This window comes from Haliotis cracherodii, unplaced genomic scaffold (genome assembly GCF_022045235.1).
Source record: "Haliotis cracherodii isolate W230 unplaced genomic scaffold, xgHalCrac1.p SCAF_6, whole genome shotgun sequence".
In the NCBI taxonomy this organism is placed as follows: domain Eukaryota; kingdom Metazoa; phylum Mollusca; class Gastropoda; order Lepetellida; family Haliotidae; genus Haliotis; species Haliotis cracherodii.
The window spans coordinates 50,491,931-50,512,265 of record NW_027266319.1 but is presented as its reverse complement, the minus strand read 5'-3'; the positions used below and the strand labels follow the sequence as shown (position 1 = coordinate 50,512,265).

The 20,335-nt window shown below is 40.9% G+C and overlaps 1 protein-coding gene across 1 annotated transcript; it reads left to right on the top strand.

The window, feature by feature from the left end:
• The first annotated feature begins 1,422 nt into the window (after positions 1-1,422).
• LOC139445411 (dentin sialophosphoprotein-like) lies at positions 1,423-19,776 on the top strand. Its single transcript, XM_071226551.1, has 12 exons — positions 1,423-1,531; positions 2,272-2,323; positions 3,335-3,419; positions 4,406-4,471; positions 4,991-5,046; positions 6,297-6,398; positions 7,319-7,532; positions 10,104-10,208; positions 14,217-14,501; positions 14,982-15,096; positions 15,971-16,270; positions 17,045-19,776. Exons 1-12 carry the CDS (start codon positions 1,423-1,425, stop codon positions 19,246-19,248), a joined length of 3,693 nt encoding a protein of 1,230 aa, XP_071082652.1. The 3' UTR covers positions 19,249-19,776.
• The last annotated feature ends 559 nt before the right edge of the window (positions 19,777-20,335 follow it).

Sequence of the window (20,335 nt, the reverse complement as noted above, 5' to 3'; positions counted from 1 at the left end):
TTTTTATCAAATATTTGTCTTTCAAGATGATATAGATAACATAGGTATTGAATTTAAAACGAAACAAATTACAATTACTTTTGCAAGAAAAATATTAGATATAGTATACAAATATTTGATAACATGTATTTCCTTGTTAAGTCAAAAATACTACACTGTATAGTTAAAATTCAATTATTAAAACCACCCTTTCCAGAACGATTTTAGATGTAAAAACTTATGCGAAACCTTTAGGGTATTTTTACATATGTAGATTGATATAATTTTATAAAATGCGAAAATAAAGACTAAAGCATTGACACAAATGCGATCCAGAAAATATAACAGCGGAACTCTGCGCTATATGAAAACTGTAACATTGAGGAAGGTGTCCTGGGCGAATACGAAGGGAAACCACCCTCAACTAGAGTTTGAACTAAGATTAGCTCCCCCTGAAATATCAATGAGGTCATGGTCATTACTGTAGCCTGCCGACATTTTTATCGTTCCCAAAATATCGAAAAGGTATGTTGTTTCACACTTCTTCAGCATAGACTCGGATAGAAATATATTGTAAGCTATCGACTCCACAGTTATGTGGATCGCTGTCGCGATTAAGAACATTTTTGACGTGAAATCCTTGATGCGTTCTTCGTGTTGACGAAGTGTCAATTTGAATCACACAGTTTTACAAAATGAAATGTTAGTGTTTGAACGTAAAGCAGACCAATTGTTTGGTAAAATATCTATGGAAAAGTATGCCGCCATCTTGGATGAAGATAAAAGAAACTTACGACAGGTATGGGACTATCTTAGATTTACGACAATCTTAAGATATCTTAGGGCTACGATAGTTTCGAAAATATGCTACGATAGCCTACAATTTCCTTACGACAAATTTACGATAATTTTAGGGCTAAGATCATTTCGAAAATCTAGGCCCAGTTCAGTGTGGCTTTAAACATGTTAAAACCAACTCACTCACTAACTCAGATGAGGGACAATGTAATTTTGTAATTTAACAAAACGCTCATTATCGGTAATGAGTCATAAGTCAACAATTTGTACTTAGATCAGATATATATCAACATAATCAGTCTCTTTTTGAAAATATCCCTTCATGGTTTCAGTCACACATGGGGATTTTGGGTTAGAACAGGTCCCCAGGAAACTATGTTTGTCTGAAACACTTTAATTCTTTCTCAAGTGTTAACAAAGATTAAGTCATCCCAATCGAATGATTCGGATTTTATTAAAACCGAAAAAATACCAATGTGTTGTGATGGTTATGGTTTTGGAATGTAAGGAGGCCTATCCTTCTTTGTCATCAATGATAATGTTCATTGTCTTGTTTTGACCCAGTCAATGAACGTCATTTACATCAATATTTGTTTGATAATATTTTCAGCTACCACAGAAAGAAAGGAAGACTGAACAGACAGGATGAGTTGCTTCCAGGGCCTCATGCGGGAGTACACCAGTGTGTCTCTGGACCGCTTCGATGGCCGCAACCTCTCCTCCACTGTCTTCTTCCTCTCTCACTGTCATAAAGGTGAGTTGGCATTGGTTGATTAGACCCACTTGTATGTCTGTGGGGAACGGTCTGTAGGCCCACTTGTATGTCTGTGGGGAACGGTCTGTAGGCCCACTTGTATGTCTGTGGGGAACGGTCTGTAGGCCCACTTGTATGTCTGTGGGGAATGATCTATATGCCCTCTTGTATGCCTGTGGGGAATGATCTGTATGCCCTCTTGTATGTCTGTGGGGAATGATCTATATGCCCTCTTGTATGCCTGTGGGGAATAATCTGTAGGTGCAAAATATGCTAAGAAATTAAAAAATGGATACACACAAAAATTCAGAATGCATCCTTTTGGACACAGAAAATGTGTATACATCTTTTGGAATAAGTGCTGCACTTTCATACTTTGGTACCAATTAATTTCTGTATGTAATCATTCAAATGTACAAAACACAGGCAAATGATTCACGATCCTCTAGCGCTAACACTTGTAGATTCATTTCTGTTGGCTAACTCCATATCTATTTTATCTGATGGTTCCTGAGCATGCACAATCTTCCATGACTTGTGATAGCCTACTACATGCAGTGTTGAACATTCTCTGGGACAGTCATTTTGTTGACTGGTACCCCCAGTTTTAACCTGGGACCCTTCCATAAGAGGCTTTGAGTTCCTGGACCCCAAAATAAATATCCCAGGTAATCCCTGAATGTGGAATGTGGCATACGTGTTCAGTTGTCTGACACACAGTTTCTCCTTCTGTTTCTTAGATCACATGGTGGGTTTGGACTCTCCAAGATTTCATCAAAAGTTGCAGTCCAGGTAAGTCATAGATTACTTTGAGCTCATTGCATCTTTACTTAGACACGATACCTCTCTGTAAAGATCTGACAATACCTCCATAGGATCGCGTCAGGTGGACTTTCTAATCAGCCAATCAAAGTCGAGGCTTCCAAATGCTCAGTATGAGTGAGCGAAGCATTCTGACAAGCATGTATAATTTCTGTATCTCAAAATATAATGTAATCAGGGAGTTCTAAATGCAAGCAATAAAAGCTGTGCTGTTAATTTGTAGTAGATGTATTATACATTCATTTATTTCTGAGCTGAAATTAAGAGCACCATGGCATTATTCCTAAAAGGGTTTCATTGTGGTAATCCTCGGGGTACGTTTGTGTTCTATGGCAGCTCTAATGCCACCTTCTATGGAGGTGTCAACAGATCTTCTTCATATCAGAGTAAAGGCTCTGATTTTAGTGAGATTGAGCATGAGGACTTTTAAGCATGCATTGTAGTGGCTCTCGAAGAAAAGATCCTGAACATGCTGATGAGTTTCTTTCATTTTCCACATGGTGTTCAGCAATCAAACCTGTGTCTCTGTCAGTACAAGCAAGTTCAGTGAGCTATTCTTATGACACAAGATGCAAGATAGTTTATGTCACCTCCATGTCAGAATGTTGAGATCTGATTGGTCCATTATGATCTTGATGAAGATGTTTCCCACCTGTTTTTAGTGGGAGAATATATCCCTTATACTCGCCACAAGGAAAACAGGCTGCAACTTGTAGTATTTTGCTATTCTGATGAGTGTTTGGTACTATATCATGTGTTATGTGACATTGTGACATATAGTTATGGTGTGGACATCGTTGGCAAAAGGGTATCAGTGTGGAAGGGGATTGTGGTAAAAAAAATTCTTTAGGTCACGTCTTTCAACTCAACTCTTGTACATGATGTAACTTTGACATTCAAACTGTGACAAATAGTTGTGACATGTAACCATGGTAACTGTGCCATGCACCTGTGCCATGTATCTGTGCCACTGTGTTGCAGGATGGATGTCTTCCTGTACTGCTCTGCCGTCACCCAGACTCTGCTGCTCTCCGACCCACAGTACATGCACCTCCGCAAGTTCATAGTGAGGCTCTTCACTTGTCAGCCATTTAAATCTGTACAGACACATACCAAGTTTTATATTTATAAAGTAAAAGGTCACTTATATAGAACAAAACACCACACAATCCAGGGGCAATTTAAAAATGGAGGACCTTTCTACCCCAATCTCAATCAGATCTAAGTTCTCGCTGACGCTAAACAAAGATCTGCGGACATCCCATTACGGGTCACATCAGAACAATCTTTTGCAAACTTTGACCGACCACTGAAACGACTAACAAGAAGTTGACATCAGCCTATTAGAAATTAGCTTTCTTGAGCTTTACGGCACTCGTTTAAACCTGGTGACTTCCATTTCAGACTATGCTTGAAAAATATGTTGTCACAGTTTTAGATTAAAATTTTGAAAACTGAACAAACAAACATTCCGGAATGACTATTATATGGTTGCGATTGTATGGAAGTGCTTCCCACGTACTGTGCAACACCTCCTCCGTTCGAATGTTTATCCCACAGAAGCGAGAGACAGACGATACTTTTTACGGAATCAGTCGTACAGGCCGTAACTGTCATTACTGTCATTACTGGAATACCCTGTGTTAATGTTTACAAGGTTGCTTGATTAGAAAACACATTCCGAATGTCACTTTTGTGATCTGGTAAGCCACGCTTTGATTGGTCATATGAAAGGTCGTTCTGACATGACCCGTATTAGGATGTCCTCAAATCTTTGTTTAGCGATAAGGAGAACTAAGGTCTGATTTAAATTAGATTGTTTCTACCCTGGTGCATCAATTCAGTGTCTAATTACCTTCTCAGCTCCCTGAGGAGTATTGAGTGTGACAGGATTATTATTACTAATACACTGGTGGATCCAGAGAAGGGGTGCAGGGAGTTGAGCACACACGAATGTTCGAAATCATTTTTGAATGAACCTTTGAAATTTGCTTCGTGATAATCTTCAGCATGGAGATTATAGATGTCTTTACAACAATTGACCAATTTCAGAAAATATTGGATGTCAGCGTTCCGACTACAGTCACAATCCCTGACAAAGGCGGTGATGTCAAGAAGGTAGGGCCTGTCTGGATTATGTCTTCTTGTACTATCAACATCTGAGGTTAACTATTCCTTAATGGCGGCCTATGCCACTTTGGGTTATACCCCACAGTGAGCTGGCACGCTGTACTGTAACTGAAATACTGTTCTCACCAAACTCAGTCACTCCATTAACTTTGTAGTTTAAAACCATTTGGCGAATATATAATTAAATTGGAGGGTTGGTGCGGGAATGTTGCTAGAGATAAATGAGATTAGGCCATTTTCATCCTTTTAGCAAATTTTGATGGGACATTCTCCTGTATCATAACCAAACTGAAAAATATCTTTGGACATTTTGGATGCCATTTATTTGTTGTCTAGAGGATGAACCGATCTGAAATCCCGAGGGTGTTTCGGAACGTGCTACTTTCTTCATTTTGACGATTTAACATGTTTAAAGTGTAAGTTCCTTTGTTTATCTAGTTTACTTGAAAATTATCACCTGCTGCATCATCTTGTAACCATGGTAACTGACAGTGTTGTATATTTCAGATGTCCACAGTGCTGGTCACACCTCTGGGGGCTGGACATTGTCCAGGCTCACTTATGTAAGTCATGTTTGTGTGAGTGTGTATGTTTGTGTGAGTGTGTGTGTATGTTTGTATGAGTGTGTATGTTTGTGTGAGTGTGCTTTTGTGTGAGTGTGTATGTTTGTGTGAGTGTGCTTTTGTGTGAGTGTGTATGTTTGTGTGAGTGTGTATGTTTGTGTAAATGGATATATTTGTGTGTGTGTATGTTTGTGTGAGTATGTATGTTTGTGTGAGTGTATATATTTGTGTGAGTGTCTGTTTGTGTGAGTGTATATGTTTGTGTGATTTAGGAGATAAACATACTGTGTTTTCAATGTAGAACTAGGTTACCTGTAGATTTAACCTCGCTAAATTGAATTTAAAACCGAACGCGCAGCGTGAGGTTTCAAATGTTAAATTTAGCGCGGTTAAATCTACAGATAACCTAGCTCTACATTGGAAACACAGTATGTTTATCTCCATTCTACCATGACTAAAAAAACCGCGAACTCTTTGGTGTCAGCAAATATACTGAGTGAAGCGGCATTGGTTGAGTTCAATGTTTGGAATGGGTTATCGATTTGATTTACGGAATCACCGAATAAAATATGGTGCTGTGTATATACTCAAGCAGTTCGTTTACACCGTAATACTTCACTCGAACATATGAGAGGCATTGAAAGCATATAAGCACGGCAACTTAGTAAGCTAACATGAGGTGGGCATCCCTAAAGAAAACAAAGCAAGCTTTGCAAGGCTTTCGCTCTACATCTGACGTCACCATTATGACGTATAATCGCTCATTGTGACGCAAAAGATATGACGTCACAGTCGTATATAGAAATGCGCCAAAATTCCAAGCTCTCTGTTGTCTCCAAAACGTAAATACATTCCCTTTGATGATTTCTGTCGTGTTTTTATGCACGAAATGTATTGCCACACATCCTTTGAATATTGTAGTAACTGCATCTGTGCAGTTTGTAACCTGTAATTGCAGATATAGTTATTTAATTATGCCTACCGACAATGACTGAAAATAGTAGTATTCTATGAATATTAGCTTCCGCAGTGATGCGGCCGTCAAACCAGCTGTTTCAATCAGAGGGGGTTTATTGTGATTTAATAGCCTCTGATCGACCAATCAGAATCGAGTAAATTCCAATTTCATGGTAGGATGTATGTTTGTGTGAGTGGATATGTTTGTGTGAGTGGATATATTTGTGTGAGTGGATATGTTTGTGTGAGTGGATATGTTTGTGGGCAGCTAACAGAGAGACATCTGTTTACAGGTTTCTGTTTGAAGGACAAGAAGGGACATGCTTGTACACCGGTGATTTCCGCTGGGAGACCGACCATGCACACACTCTACAGGCATTTAAATCAGGAGACAGGTGAGGGGATGAACTCAGCACCATTGTGTGAGGAGGAATAGGAGTATGTATATGACATAAAGCACCTTGAAACACAAGAACTCCTCTACACTCAGAGAATTTGCTTTTCATTAGGGAAAACAGGACTATAGTGGCAGATCATCTACCCAGAGAGCAGAAGGTCGGGGGTTAGGTCACATCATGCCAAAAGACGTGAAAAGTTTATACTTGTTGTTATCCTATCTGGCGCTCAGCATTATGGGGCTAAACGAAGACTGGTCAGCCCAGGGAGCTACTTCTGACTTGAGCCTGAAATGAAGTCTACAAAATGTCTTGTCCAACATGGTACAACAAGGGTTATTCGAAAGAACACGAAATAGTAATTTTGTAAATTATTTCTGCATTATTATGCCAGTCTCAACTATTCAGTCTCATACTCTTAATACTTGGACATTTATATCCATTACTCATATATTTGGGAACTGTGAAGATCCGGGGTAGAATAGGTCTTCAGCAACCCATGCTTGCCATATGCTTGTCGTAAGAAGCGACTAACAGGAACGGGTGGTCAGGCTCGCTGACTTGGTTGAGGCATGTCATCGATCCCAATTGCGCGGATCGATGCTCATGATATTAATCACTAGATTGTCTGGTCCAGACTCGATTATTTACAGACCGCCGTCTTATAGCAGGAATATTGCTGAGTGCGGCGTAAAACAACAAACCAAACCAAACCAAAACCAATCATATATTGGGTATATGCAGATGTGACATAGACAAATATTACAGGTCGATATGGTTTACTGAATAAGATGTCTTTCTGTTGGAGCTACTTGTATATTTTTGTCATACAATTTATTGGTTTGTGTGGTTGTCCATTCATCTTACAAGTTTCATTCATGATATACAACTCTATGGAAGTAATACCATTGTGATTTCAGTGTGAAGGAAATCAAGAGTTTGTACATCGACACAACGTTCTGCTTCGAGGACGCCTTCCACTTCCCGAGTCGCAATGATTGTGCGAAGGCAGCGTGTGAGCTTGTGTCCCATTGGCTGGCTCAGTCCGCTGACCACGTTGTGTCCATCTCCTGCAAGTCCAAGTATGGCCATGAACACTTCCTGAAGGAGCTCAGTACCAACACACACCAGAAGGTGGGATCCCTGACTTACTGACAGTTTCATATTCTTGGGTAGGGGGCTCGGAGTTAAAAAAAAAGTCACCATAAGACTTCATGTTTTTTTATTAAAATATATTGAATACCGTATATGACCGCGGATAAGCCGACCCCGTAGATAAGCCGAGGTGCTAACTTGACCATTGAAATACGAGAGAAAATGATATGACCCGCAGATAAGCCGAACCAGGAATTGAAAGGCAAATAACACTGTGAAGTCGGACTGCAAGACATGTGCCGGTGACTCGCAGTTTGAATTCAGCATCGTAAGCATGGCGTTTTCGTTTCCAACTCATGATGAAAATGTCAGTCAGTAAAAATATACCAACTTTTATAACCCCCTTTACACCACTATTGTATGTTAATCCAATTGAATTAAATAAACTATCATACTATGAACACATTGAATGACCATCACTTACTCACAGGCTTCTCCAGTTTATTAAACTAATCTCTCGAAAACAAAGGAATTAAGTCCCTACTCCCAACACGATCGCTAAGCACCCACAACTTGAAAATGTTTGTGTAAACAACATGACAATACCAATCGACCCGTTATTATCAATGCTCATTTCCTTGTGTACCGTGTTGCTTTTTAAACAACAGGAAGCAATCACAGTGGTCACCGTTTGTGACGTCACAGGAAACAGCTGATCACATGTTTTTGCAAATGGCGAACGGAATAACTCGCCGATACAGTTGTTTATTTGCCTCTTTCAATAAAGGTAGATACTTGTTCACTATCAATTTATGAACTTTGCAAAACGTACGTAATAGCTATTGGCGATTTCATCTGGGGATTATATATTTTAGCTGTGAATTACATATATTGTTACATGTAAAGATTGTGAAGTTTACGAAGAACGATAAACTTTGAACATTCAATTGAAAACTTATTATCGGAAGTAGTCACATGCATAACATTTTTTTAATAGTGACAACATTGGTGTATAATAATAACTTTATTGATAATTTATAACAATAATGGCTCAAGTCGTGGCAACTTCCAAACTTTCGGGAAGTTGTGATCTATCAGACCGTCATTCAGGCGATGTTTCTGACAGATCACGATCTGAAAAATACTATCATGAAAGTGTATCCCGTGGATAAGCCGACCCCTTTCTACCTTATCTTTTTTCTGGTCCTCAAAATTCGGCTTATACGCGGTCATATACGGTACACAATAAAATATATTGTGGACATCTGGATGCCCCCCCCCCCAATATGGATATAAATGTTTTTGCTTCCCCAGAGAATAAAGTAAATAAATGTATGTCTGAAGCAGTGACTATTCCCCCCTGAAAATTTGATGGATGTTCTATTCCATGGTTCGGGGCGGTAGGGTAGCCTATTGGTTAAAGCGTTCGCTCGTCACGCCAAAGACCCGGATTCGATTCCCGACATGGGTACAATGTGTGAAGCCAATTTCTGGTGTCCCCCGCCGTGATATTGCTGGAATATTACTTAAAGCGGCGTAAAACCATACTCACTCACTCACTCTTCCATGGTGCTTATGTTATGCAGGTGATCAATCTCTCAATGCACTGAAATTGTTCATGGGTCCACAGCAATGTGTTTTACATTGACCATGTGGCTTCTGTAATGATAGTATACATGACCTGATGGACTCTGACACACTGATTGCTGAACCTGATGGAAAACCAATCTGAAGGAAAACAAACAGTTTAATATTCAGGGGTTTGGGGGGCTTGGAGATTAAATAAAAAATCACCTCAGTTTCTTCATGTTTTTTTATATAAGATGTATTGTGGAGGTCTGGATGCCCCAAAAATATGAATATAAATGTATTTGCTTCTCCTTCAGAGATGAAAATGTATGTCTAGAAGCTGTGATTCTTCCCCCTCCCCTGAAAATTAGATGCCTTATCTTGTACATGGCCCTTGTCAATCTCTCAATGCACTGAAACTGTTCATGGGTCAACAGCCGTATGTTTTGCTTTGACCATGTGGCTTCAGTACAGATAGTATTCATGACCTGATGGACACCGAGTAGGGCTGGGACAAGTCCATATTTACTACCCAGGTACCCAACCCCCTATTACCCGACCCCCTATTACCCGACCCTACCCGGATACCTGTAGGTCTCAAGAGATTAGTTACAAACTGACAGATTGAGAAAAGTTTGACTATAGCCATGGTAAAATGTGTTTAGATACACGTATAAAACGATCTGGTGTATACACTTAAGTTGTTTTTCAAACATATAAAAGTCAGAAGGAATGGGTGTAGTAGTCAGAAAGAACTGCGAACATGAGTGACTTGTAGTTTAAACGTAACGTTCTAGATAATTTTTGTCTTTGAACAATATATCACGTGGCAAGGACGGGTCCGGGTAGTCCTATGGGTACCGGGATCCTACTCATTACCCACCCGACCCGAGTACCCGAGTTACCCGTCCCGGCCCTAACACCGAGTGACCAAGTCTTGAACCTAACAGAAAACACATGTATGACAATTGCTGGTCAGCTGCACAAAGCCTGGTTCAAGTTGGAGTCCAGATTGTGTGGTATGTATCGATTGTTTTCCAGGTACACACATCGCAGCAGAAGTGTGACGTGTATCAGCAGATCGGCGATCTGGACCAAGTCTTCACTTCAGACCCTACGGCCCGGATCCATTCCTGTACCTTTGTGGTGAGTCAGTAGTATATCCTGGAGTATCAAGTTTGTCATATCTCCATTGGTTGATGCATGTCATCGTATCCCAACTGTGTAGACTGATGCTCATGATGTCAATCATTGGATTGTCTGGTCCAGGCCCGATTATTTACAGACCACCGTCATATAACTGGAATAACAGTGCAGCGTTAAACAACAAGTTATTTTACTGTCCTTTGTTGGCAGGTTTTTATATAAGTTTCAAAATATTTATCATGTTTAACCCTTGATAGTTAACAATAAGTTTGCAATATTGCCGATGTGACTTAAAATTAAACTCTCTCACTCTGTTAAACAACAAACAAAGTAATATCTCTCCATTCAGTTGTGGTATATACCCTGAACCCCATTGCTTCTATGCCTTTATAATAAGTCTGGTTTGAATGACACAACTCTAATAATAGACATCCAATCAAATTACACCTTTCTGTCATGTGGGAAACAAGCAGTGAGAACACTTGACACCACTTCTGGTACAGTCTCAAATACTTGTAACTATAATATTTTGTAGCATTATTACTCCCCCTGTCCAATACACGATTGCAGCAGCATTATTACTCCCCCTGTCCAATACACGATTGCAGCAGCATTATTACTCCCCCTGTCCAATACACGATTGCAGCAGCATTATTACTCTCCCTGTCCAATACACGATTGCAGCAGCATTATTACTCCCCCTGTCCAATACACGATTGCAGCAGCATTATTACTCCCCCTGTCCAATACACGATTGCAGCAGCATTATTACTCTCCCTGTCCAATACACGATTGCAGCAGCATTATTACTCCCCCTGTCCAATACAGGATTGCAGCAGCATTATTACTCCCCCTGTCCAATACACGATTGCAGCAGCATTATTACTCCCCCTGTCCAATACACGATTGCAGCAGCATTATTACTCCCCCTGTCCAATACACGATTGCAGCAGCATTATTACTCTCCCTGTCCAATACACGATTGCAGCAGCATTATTACTCCCCCTGTCCAATACATGATTGCAGCAGCATTAATACTCCCCCTGTCCAATACACGATTGCAGCAGCATTATTACTCCCCCTGTCCAATACACGATTGCAGCAGCATTATCACTCCCCCTGTCCAATACACGATTGCAGCAGCATTATTACTCCCCCTGTCCAATACATGATTGCAGCAGCATTATTACTCCCCCTGTCCAATACACGATTGCAGCAGCATTATTACTCCCCCTGTCCAATACACGATTGCAGCAGCATTATTACTCCCCCTGTCCAATACACGATTGCAGCAGCATTATTACTACCCCTGTCCAATACACGATTGCAGCAGCATTATTACTCCCCCTGTCCAATACACGATTGCAGCAGCATTATTACTCCCCCTGTCCAATACATGATTGCAGCAGCATTATTACTCCCCCTGTCCAATACACAATTGCAGCAGCATTATTACTCCCCCTGTCCAATACATGATTGCAGCGGAAGGTTCATATTTTACAGTCTTCCATTTTGAGTTCAGATGAGGCCATAATAAAGGCTAAAGATCAATGCTGAACTAACGTTCTGAAGAAGCCTTTTGATTGGTTTTAGATTTCAAGCTCATGAGCTGGAAAAATTCGGTGCTTAGTTGGTGATGAGAGATGAAAATTTCACTTCCCAAACTTGAATGTATAACATTATAGAATGGAGATATGATACACTTCATCAGTGTTTGAATTAAACTTCATTGCCAGGCTGCCATCAGGAGCCACAGACTTTCGAAGCTGCAGGCCCTGACCAAGTAGAGAATCTCACCCAAGTGTTTTTTATATCAAATATATCAACACAAGTTGATAAAAGTGGAAAGAGGAGTTTTTCCACGTTTATCAACGAGTGGTGATATATTTGACATCAAAAGACACGAGGGTGAGATTTAATTTATCATCCAACATCACTCTTCCAACTTTTTCATTTTGTAGACAGTCATCAGCAGTGACTAAGAGTAAAAAGTACTGCTTACGATTTCAGTAGCAGAGCCATTAGGGATGTCATTTGATCTGCAAAGATCACTTGATCTCACTCAAGCGATATCTCCTGTGGGAGCCAGTTTTGGATGATAACCTCTATTTAACAACTACAGCATATTGTGACAAATAAATCACCGTAAGGACCCATACAAATTTGAACCTACAGGCCCGACAGGATATCTACCTGCCACAGGCCTAGGGGCAGGCGCTTATTTTTAACACTGGCACTGATGTTAATTATTAATATCTGAACTGTTCAGGTTCTCTTCAGGCCCTCATTTAAAAACCTGTAGCTTACTGTGACAAATTAATCGACATGTGCATTTACTGCAGGCCATAATGACCCATACAAATTTGAAACTACGGGCCCGACACGAGATCTACCTGCCACAGGCCTAGGGGGAGGCGCTTATTTTTAACACTGGCACTGATGTTAATTATTAATATCTGAACTGTTCAGGTTCTCTTCAGGCCCTCATTTAAAAACCTGTAGCTTACTGTGACAAATTAATCGACATGTGCATTTACTGCAGGCCATAATGACCCATACAAATTTGAAACTACGGGCCCGACACGAGATCTACCTGCCACAGGCCTAGGGGGAGGCGCTTATTTTTAACACTGGCACTGATGTTAATTATTAATATCTGAACTGTTCAGGTTCTCTTCAGGCCCTCATTTAAAAACCTGTAGCTTACTGTGACAAATTAATCGACATGTGCATTTACTGCAGGCCATAATGACCCATACAAATTTGAAACTACGGGCCCGACACGAGATCTACCTGTCACGAGCATATTGGCAGGCGTTTGTTTCAAACACTGCACTTCATTATGTTTTAATTACATGGACCTAGATTGGTACCGATCAACATATAAGCATTATCACATCAAGTCAGTTACTCAGTGTGGTCCTCGGAAATAGCATTAGCATTATTCAACTTCTCGTCTGTTTTATCAAAATCACACTTCAAATCTAAAATAGCTAGTGTATTGTGATACATATCATATTGTTCACATATTATAAATCAGGACTTAGGCATATGCAGGGGATATCTCTGGCTTCTCGGAGGCAGGTATATAGATCCAGTTCTACAGTCGGCCCCAAGCTTAACTTTGCAGACATGACTTACATTTCACAGGCAACAGGACGTATGCAGTGTTATAGTACCCCTAACTGTAAGATAATAACTTTGAATAAGGAACAAATAATGTTTTTGACTGTGTAATATTTTCTAATGGATTTGTCTGTCACTATTACTTGGATGGGCCCTAGTAGTGCTCGAACAATTTCCTAAAACCAACTTGTCCTGCAGGGCAGGTATATAATATTTTGTACTCGTCCTGCAATATTTTATCCTGCAATAGGTTTAATAAAGTTTTTATGTTCTCAGTAGTTTTTTATGGCTGACAGTACAATATAAATAGTACCCGCTATCTACGTTCATCTCCCATCCAAACTCGCTCAACCATGCATCCTGAACAGTTTGTTTTCTTTTTTTACGGTCATAATCTTTTGGAGAAATTTTCCTTTTTTCAACCTGTTTGTTAATTAAATCATGTTTTTTGTCATTGACCTCATCATCCCCAATAAAAAACTTCGGCATGTCAGCCGAATCATTAACTGTTTAGTATCTCCCTTCAAAAACAAGCAGTGCATACACACTTCTGTTTATTTCTGTAACAGACAGTTGCCAAGTATGTCGTCTGTTTATGATATATGAGCGACATGTATTTCATTATTACTTAGATCATATGAGAGTTGAAAACGTCTTTCAGGTTCGAAATTATCTTGCATATTTTATTGAAAACAATAAGGGACGAATTGATATGATTGAAATATATGTACCTGCCTGGTAGGACGAGCATTTCTTCAATTCTTTCTCACGCTGCACATGCTACCACTCGTCATTACGGACGGACAAGTGGATTTTTTAGCCCTTTGATATATCCTGAATATGTATTTGTTGCACTGTTATAACTCTCCCTTCTCTGTCCAGCATGGAAGATCTCCACAATCTCGACTTCCATGTGGCTACATCCCGGAACATGGTCGCGACATCAATGTCCTCGTCCTCCGTCCCTCTACCATGTTCTTTGCACTCAACCACCACAAGTATCGCAACAACGACCTCATCGTGTACCCCAAGGGTTCCCAAGGTCTGCACCGTGTGTGCTACTCCTTCCACTCATCGTACGTGGAGGTGCGTGACCTCGTCATGTACCTCAAACCACACCGAGTCTTCCCCAACGTCATCCCGCCCAATGAACAGGATATGAGCAAGGTGAAGGTCAATCTATTTTTCGTCAAGTACGAGCTAAAGCAGCAGTATTTTCAATGCAGCTGATGTATGGTAGAATGGAGATAACAACTGTATGCTCATTTAGACTGTTAATTTAACAGTTAGTCGGGAGATAATCCAACTGTGTTTTGCAGTTTAGTGGTTTATTTAAATATTTTGTCATGGTAGAATGGAGATAATTAAATCAACTGCTTTTTTCAATTTAGCTAATTATTTTGTTATTTTTTCATGTTAGAAGGAGATAAACCTACTGTGTTTTAAATTTTGCGATTTTTTACAGATTTGATACCTGAAAATTTAATTAAAAATGTAATGAAATACAGGTTAATGTAAATAAGTTTTTGAAATTGCCTTCCGGTCATTTTGAAGAAAAATTGCTTTCAAACGATCACTCCATTCTTGATGTGGTCATCTGTAGAATTTGATTTGAGTTGAAAATGGAGACTGAAATACTTGTTTCAGGTTCAGGCCAGACTGAACAGCTTCCTCCAGCTGGTGCACTTGAAGCACATTCCGCCCATGGTGGCCCCAGACAGTGTGCTCGGCAAGCTCAAAGTCAGACGAACAGTGTACCACGGTAAGACACTTTGCGTGCTTGTTCTGATGAGGTGAGAGTGATTGAAATGATAGAGAGAGTTGGATGTAAGTGTCTTGTTGATGTAAGAGAAGTGAATGTCTTGTATTCCTAATTCAGCAATATAACCACCATATAGTACATTACATGGAAATGGTTAAACTATGCACTGGTGAATAGCAGTCTTCTGTGTACCACAACGATGCTGCTGCCGGTGTTAGTTTCCTGCCTCGCCATCAACCAATCAGCACACACAGATATCTGGACCCCAAGTTTCCTTTCATTACGAGACATTGCTGTCACTCTACCCCCAGATGCCACAGATTTATCTTGTAAGCCTAGAATTACTGCCCACCCAGAGAACCCCAATGGGATTCTGGGTCAGATAAGGTTCCCAATACACCATTCTTTTTGTAAGAGCCGGGAAATTCCATCGTAGTTCGGCAAGGGTGGCAATTGGACTTTTGTAGTCACTTAACATCCTTGCCTAGGGAAGATGACTCTCTCTCTCTCTGTGTCTCTCTCTGTGTGTGTCTCTCTCTCTATGTCTCTCTCTGTGTGTCTGTGTCTCTCTGTGTCTCTCTCTCTCTATGTCTCTCTCTGTGTGTGTGTCTCTGTGTGTCTCTCTCTGTGTCTCTCTCTCTCTCTCTCTCTCTCTCTCTCTCTTGCACGAACACACACACACACACTTGCTATTGCTCACCAGCCTTCAGTCTTGCTCACTTGCTCTCTCCCTCACTTTCACTCGCTATTACTCGCACTCACTCACTCACTCGCTCACAATCACCTACACTCACTTGCACTCAGGCACGCTTCCTCCCTCAGCTCCGAGTTTCATCATTGCCTGGTAACGTCATCCTGTCTCTGTACCCCACAGCCAGAGACTCGTCCCAGAGTGACTCCGAGAACCTGGTATTTGACAGTCCAGTCAAGATCCAACCCTCCTCCCGCCTCCCCCAGAGGCAGGTCACCCCGTCCCAGACCAGCTTGTCCTCCCCCAAGGACAGCGAGGCCAGTGCGGTGGACAGCTCGTATGAGGGGAGCATCATCCAGGATGAGGGAATGGATCTCACCAACACCCAGGACACGGGGAAGGAGAAACCCTCTCTGCCTCTGTCCTCACAGGAACTGTTCGGGGCTAAGGCCGGGGAGGACAAGGCTGAGGACCTGACCCTGGGTGAGTGTTTCCGTCCTCAAGATGGTATATCCCAGTTTGGGGTAAATACATTTTCTGTGATGCTGACGATGCATGCTGAGTATTGTCAAGAGATAAATGTCTGTCATCTTGTGATCAAATGATTGATCATATAAACACTTCTGTTATCAATGCGTTAAACCAATCCAAAAAAATTAGTATCATGATCCGATAAATATGCTCTACTTTCAAGCTCTATACATCAACATGGTGCTTCTTTCTCAAAAGGCTGCATGTCATTTGGCACTATATGATACATTGGGCAGTTCACTCAAAAATTGTTTTTATTTTGGTTGTACGAGCTGCTTCATTGAGTGAAATTGTGTCTTAAACATCCATTATTTTAAGAATGATATTGTATTATAAAGATCCAAAGGCTTGCATAATAGAATTTTATTTCCTAATATATGATATTGATGATACGGAAACACACAAGAGCACTAATCGCCATTTATTTTTGGATAGGAACAATGAAAAAAGACTTTTGGTAATATTCCTTGTATGGTATACATACTCCAAATTTATGGTCCTAAGAAGGTGATTAATGGATGCCTAATATGAACAGTACCTTGTTTGATGTTTTGTGTGTCAATGAACCCAACCAATGTTCATGTGTTTTACCATATTGACCTAGCTCAAATGTATTCGAAGCATGTTAAAACATTGAGATATTGCAGAATACTATGTAAAATGCCCTTTGCATGCCAATGTTGTTGTGAGAAAGGTAACAGTCCTCGTCTGTTGTTTCATCCCCAGACAACACCGAGGAGTCCTACTGTCTGTATGTGAGTGGAGATGAGGACTGTGACGAGGAGGACCGTGTCTCCACCGTCAGCTACTGCGCCCATGATGATGTTGTGGTCATCGAGTCCAGTCTGTCACAGGAGGATGTGTGTGAGATTGATGTGCCTGACGGAGCTGCAGGATCTGCTGGTGATGGGCTGTCACATGGACAGGGAGACAGCACGTCTCACCAAGGAGATGGCGACACGTCTCATGGACCTAGAGATGGTGTCTCACATGGTGAGACGTGTGATGGAAAAGGAGATAAGGTCACCTCGATCAGGGCAGATGAAGATGAGGAGGATGACCTTGAAATCAAAGGCGACATTGCTGTTGATTCAGGGGATGGCAAGGGTCCTAAAAAGAAAGATGGTATCTTGCAAAAGAAAGGAGATAATGTCTCACAAGGAAATGGAGATAAAGTGTCGATCTCACAAGGAAACGGAGATACGGTGTCGATCTTGCAGGGAAATCGAGATAAGGTGTCTTCTAACAAAAGGGATGGACAGACTAAGAAAAAGTCTGTATTTGAGAAACAAAGCAGTTGTGATCTGTTTGATGAGGGAAATGCGACAGACATTGAAGACAATGTGGAGGAAGATGTTGGGGAAACCCAGAGATTTAATGTTGATTTCAGTTCTGACACAAACATACCTGGTCTGAAACAGACTCACACTGACAAACCCCGTACAGACAAGGCCTGTTCGGCTAAGGCTCGTACAGACAAGTCCCATACAGACAAGTCCTGTACAGACAAGCCCCATACAAACATCGGCAGGCTCAAGGAGGATACAGTGGACAGAGGGTCTGGCATGAGGCTTCCGATACTACCACCTTCAACAATGGAGGAGTCGGTGGAGGAAATAGTTATTTTGGACAGTGATGATGAAAGTGACAAGGAGTCTGGCTTTCTGAGTGGAGGGAAGGATTGTGTCATGTCCAAATTCAACAACAAGCGTAGAATGCCCATGTCTATAAACAGTGCAGAATATGCCAGAAATCTCAGCAACCTTGTGGCAAAGGTTGAGAAAAGGTTAGCGAGTTCCGACAGCGATATCAGCCCAAGGAAAAAGATGCGACCGGACTTGTCCCGGAACTGTGAATCTGACAGTGACGCGACTCTGCCGCCAAGTCAAGGATCGTGTGGTGCTTTGTTTCCTAGGAGCCTGTATTACACGGATTCGGAGTCGGAGAGTGACTCGGACAGCGAGGCGGTGGAGATTCTGTACGAGACGGATGCTAATGGTGATCGGTTTGACGTTTTGGGTAACCTGATGCCAACTCAGCCTTCGCTGATGACTGTGTGCGTGAAGACGCTAAACAGACCCCAGGTCAGCAGTACGACTAGATGTATAGACGATGGCAGTAACAGCAGCGATGTCATCGACTTGACAGAGGAGCCTGAAGACGAGGATTGTGCTGATCGTAGCCATGGTAACAGTGATGGTAAAGTGGGAAGTGACCATGATAAAGTTGAAAGGAGTGATGATGAGAAGGAAAGCAGTCATGACAAAGTAGAGGCCGGAAATGATAAACAGGAAAAAGTGGACCGCAGCCATGATAAACAGGATAAAGTGGACAGCAGCCATGATAAACAGGATAAAGTGGACCGCAGCCATGATAAACAGGATAAAGTGGACAGCAGCCATGATAAACAGGATAAAGTGGACAGCAGCCATGATAAACAGGATAAAGTAGACTGCAGCCATGATAAACAGGATAAAGTGGACAGCAGCAATGATAAACAGGATAAAGTGGACCGCAGCCATGATAAACAGGATAAAGTAGACTGCAGCCATGATAAACAGGATAAAGTGGACCGCAGCCATGATAAACAGGATATTGTCTGCAGCCATGATAAACAGGATAAAGTGGACAGCAGCCATGATAAAATGGAGATTGGTGACGAAGAGGTGGAGACCGGCCTTGATAAAGTGGACAGAAGTCATGATAAACAGGATAAAGTGGACAGCAGCTATGATAAAATGGAGATTGATGACGAAGAGGTGGAGACCGGCCTTGATAAAGTGGACAGAAGTCATGATAAAGTGGAGACTGGTCAAGATAAAGTTGACACCAGTGATGATAAAGTGGAAAGTGGCAATGATCATGTGGAAATCAGGACTGATGGTGTTGAATCCAGCAATGATAAAGTTGAAAATAATAGTACTGAGTGATCGCATTTCGCTCTCTGATTGTTTTACTATCATGATTATATGCAGATGATAAAGGTTGTTGCCATGGAAACATTCATGGTGTGAACTCTAGTCCTGGAGTTGGTGCTACAGACTGTCTCAAACATAATTCCATTGAAGCTAATAAAGGGCTGTTCTTAAAATTCCAATATAGCTAAAACAATGAAATACTGACAACAGTTCCTCTAACATATTGGAATGTTTTTTTTATATTTGCAGGGCATCAAATGCCACCATGTTTACTAAATGTTGTACCAGTACTTTACCCTATATATTGTTGAGGATTTTTCAAGTATGCATGGTTACTTAACATGTCTGTATCATATTTTGAGGTCAGGCACAAAGACAGTAACGATTCACCAAAGTATTGTTACCATGGTTACACTGCAATACTTTGTGGGTTCAGGTAAAACTTAAAAACTATTCTTGTGTACAAAGGCTTATTGGCAACTAGTTGCAATTAAAATGATTGGTCATTTGTGTTACCATGGTTACCAGAAACATGTATTATTTTGGGGTTTAAAAGAACTCTGTTTCCATGCAAGTTGTTTGTGAAAAAGATGTTCTTTTAGCTTATTTTATGGAGTTATGAATCAGTAATCAGTTTTACTGAGGCTACATAAATAATTATGTGTTTCTCTTTCATGTTTTCTCAAAATTCATGTGAGTGGAACATTTCTGTTTTTCTACCCACAATACCATGAATACCAACAAATACATCTGTGCACACATTGGAAAAGGCATTTTAAAAAAAATAACAGTTGTGAATAATTTTGTTTGATGTATAACAGAGAAAACCATGGAAATTTGATAAATATATGTTTTAGTCTGTTTTCAGTCGTACAGTTGGGTATCTCGTACCTCTAGTCGCACGTTAAAAGGAAGCCAGAAGCTGGAATGTAAACAATAAACTTGTTTCCGTCCGGTTGCGCACGCACCTCCCAATGACATGTCACAAATCTCTCAGCGCGCCTCTGAGCTGGTCGCTCGAGAAGGACTTTCGCGATAGACTGCTAGTTTGTATTCTACTAGTACTTATCGTGTGTCTATAGTTGTTGTTCTAATACAG

Bases quoted from the DNA above. Each gene is read 5' to 3' on its own strand.
- LOC139445411 (XM_071226551.1), top strand. From the start codon at position 1,423: ATGAGTTGCTTCCAGGGCCTCATGCGGGAGTACACCAGTGTGTCTCTG. The intron at 3,420-4,405 runs GTGAGGCTCTTC...GACCAATTTCAG, and splicing joins TGCACCTCCGCAAGTTCATA to AAAATATTGGATGTCAGCGT. The intron at 14,502-14,981 runs GTGAAGGTCAAT...TACTTGTTTCAG, and splicing joins ATGAACAGGATATGAGCAAG to GTTCAGGCCAGACTGAACAG.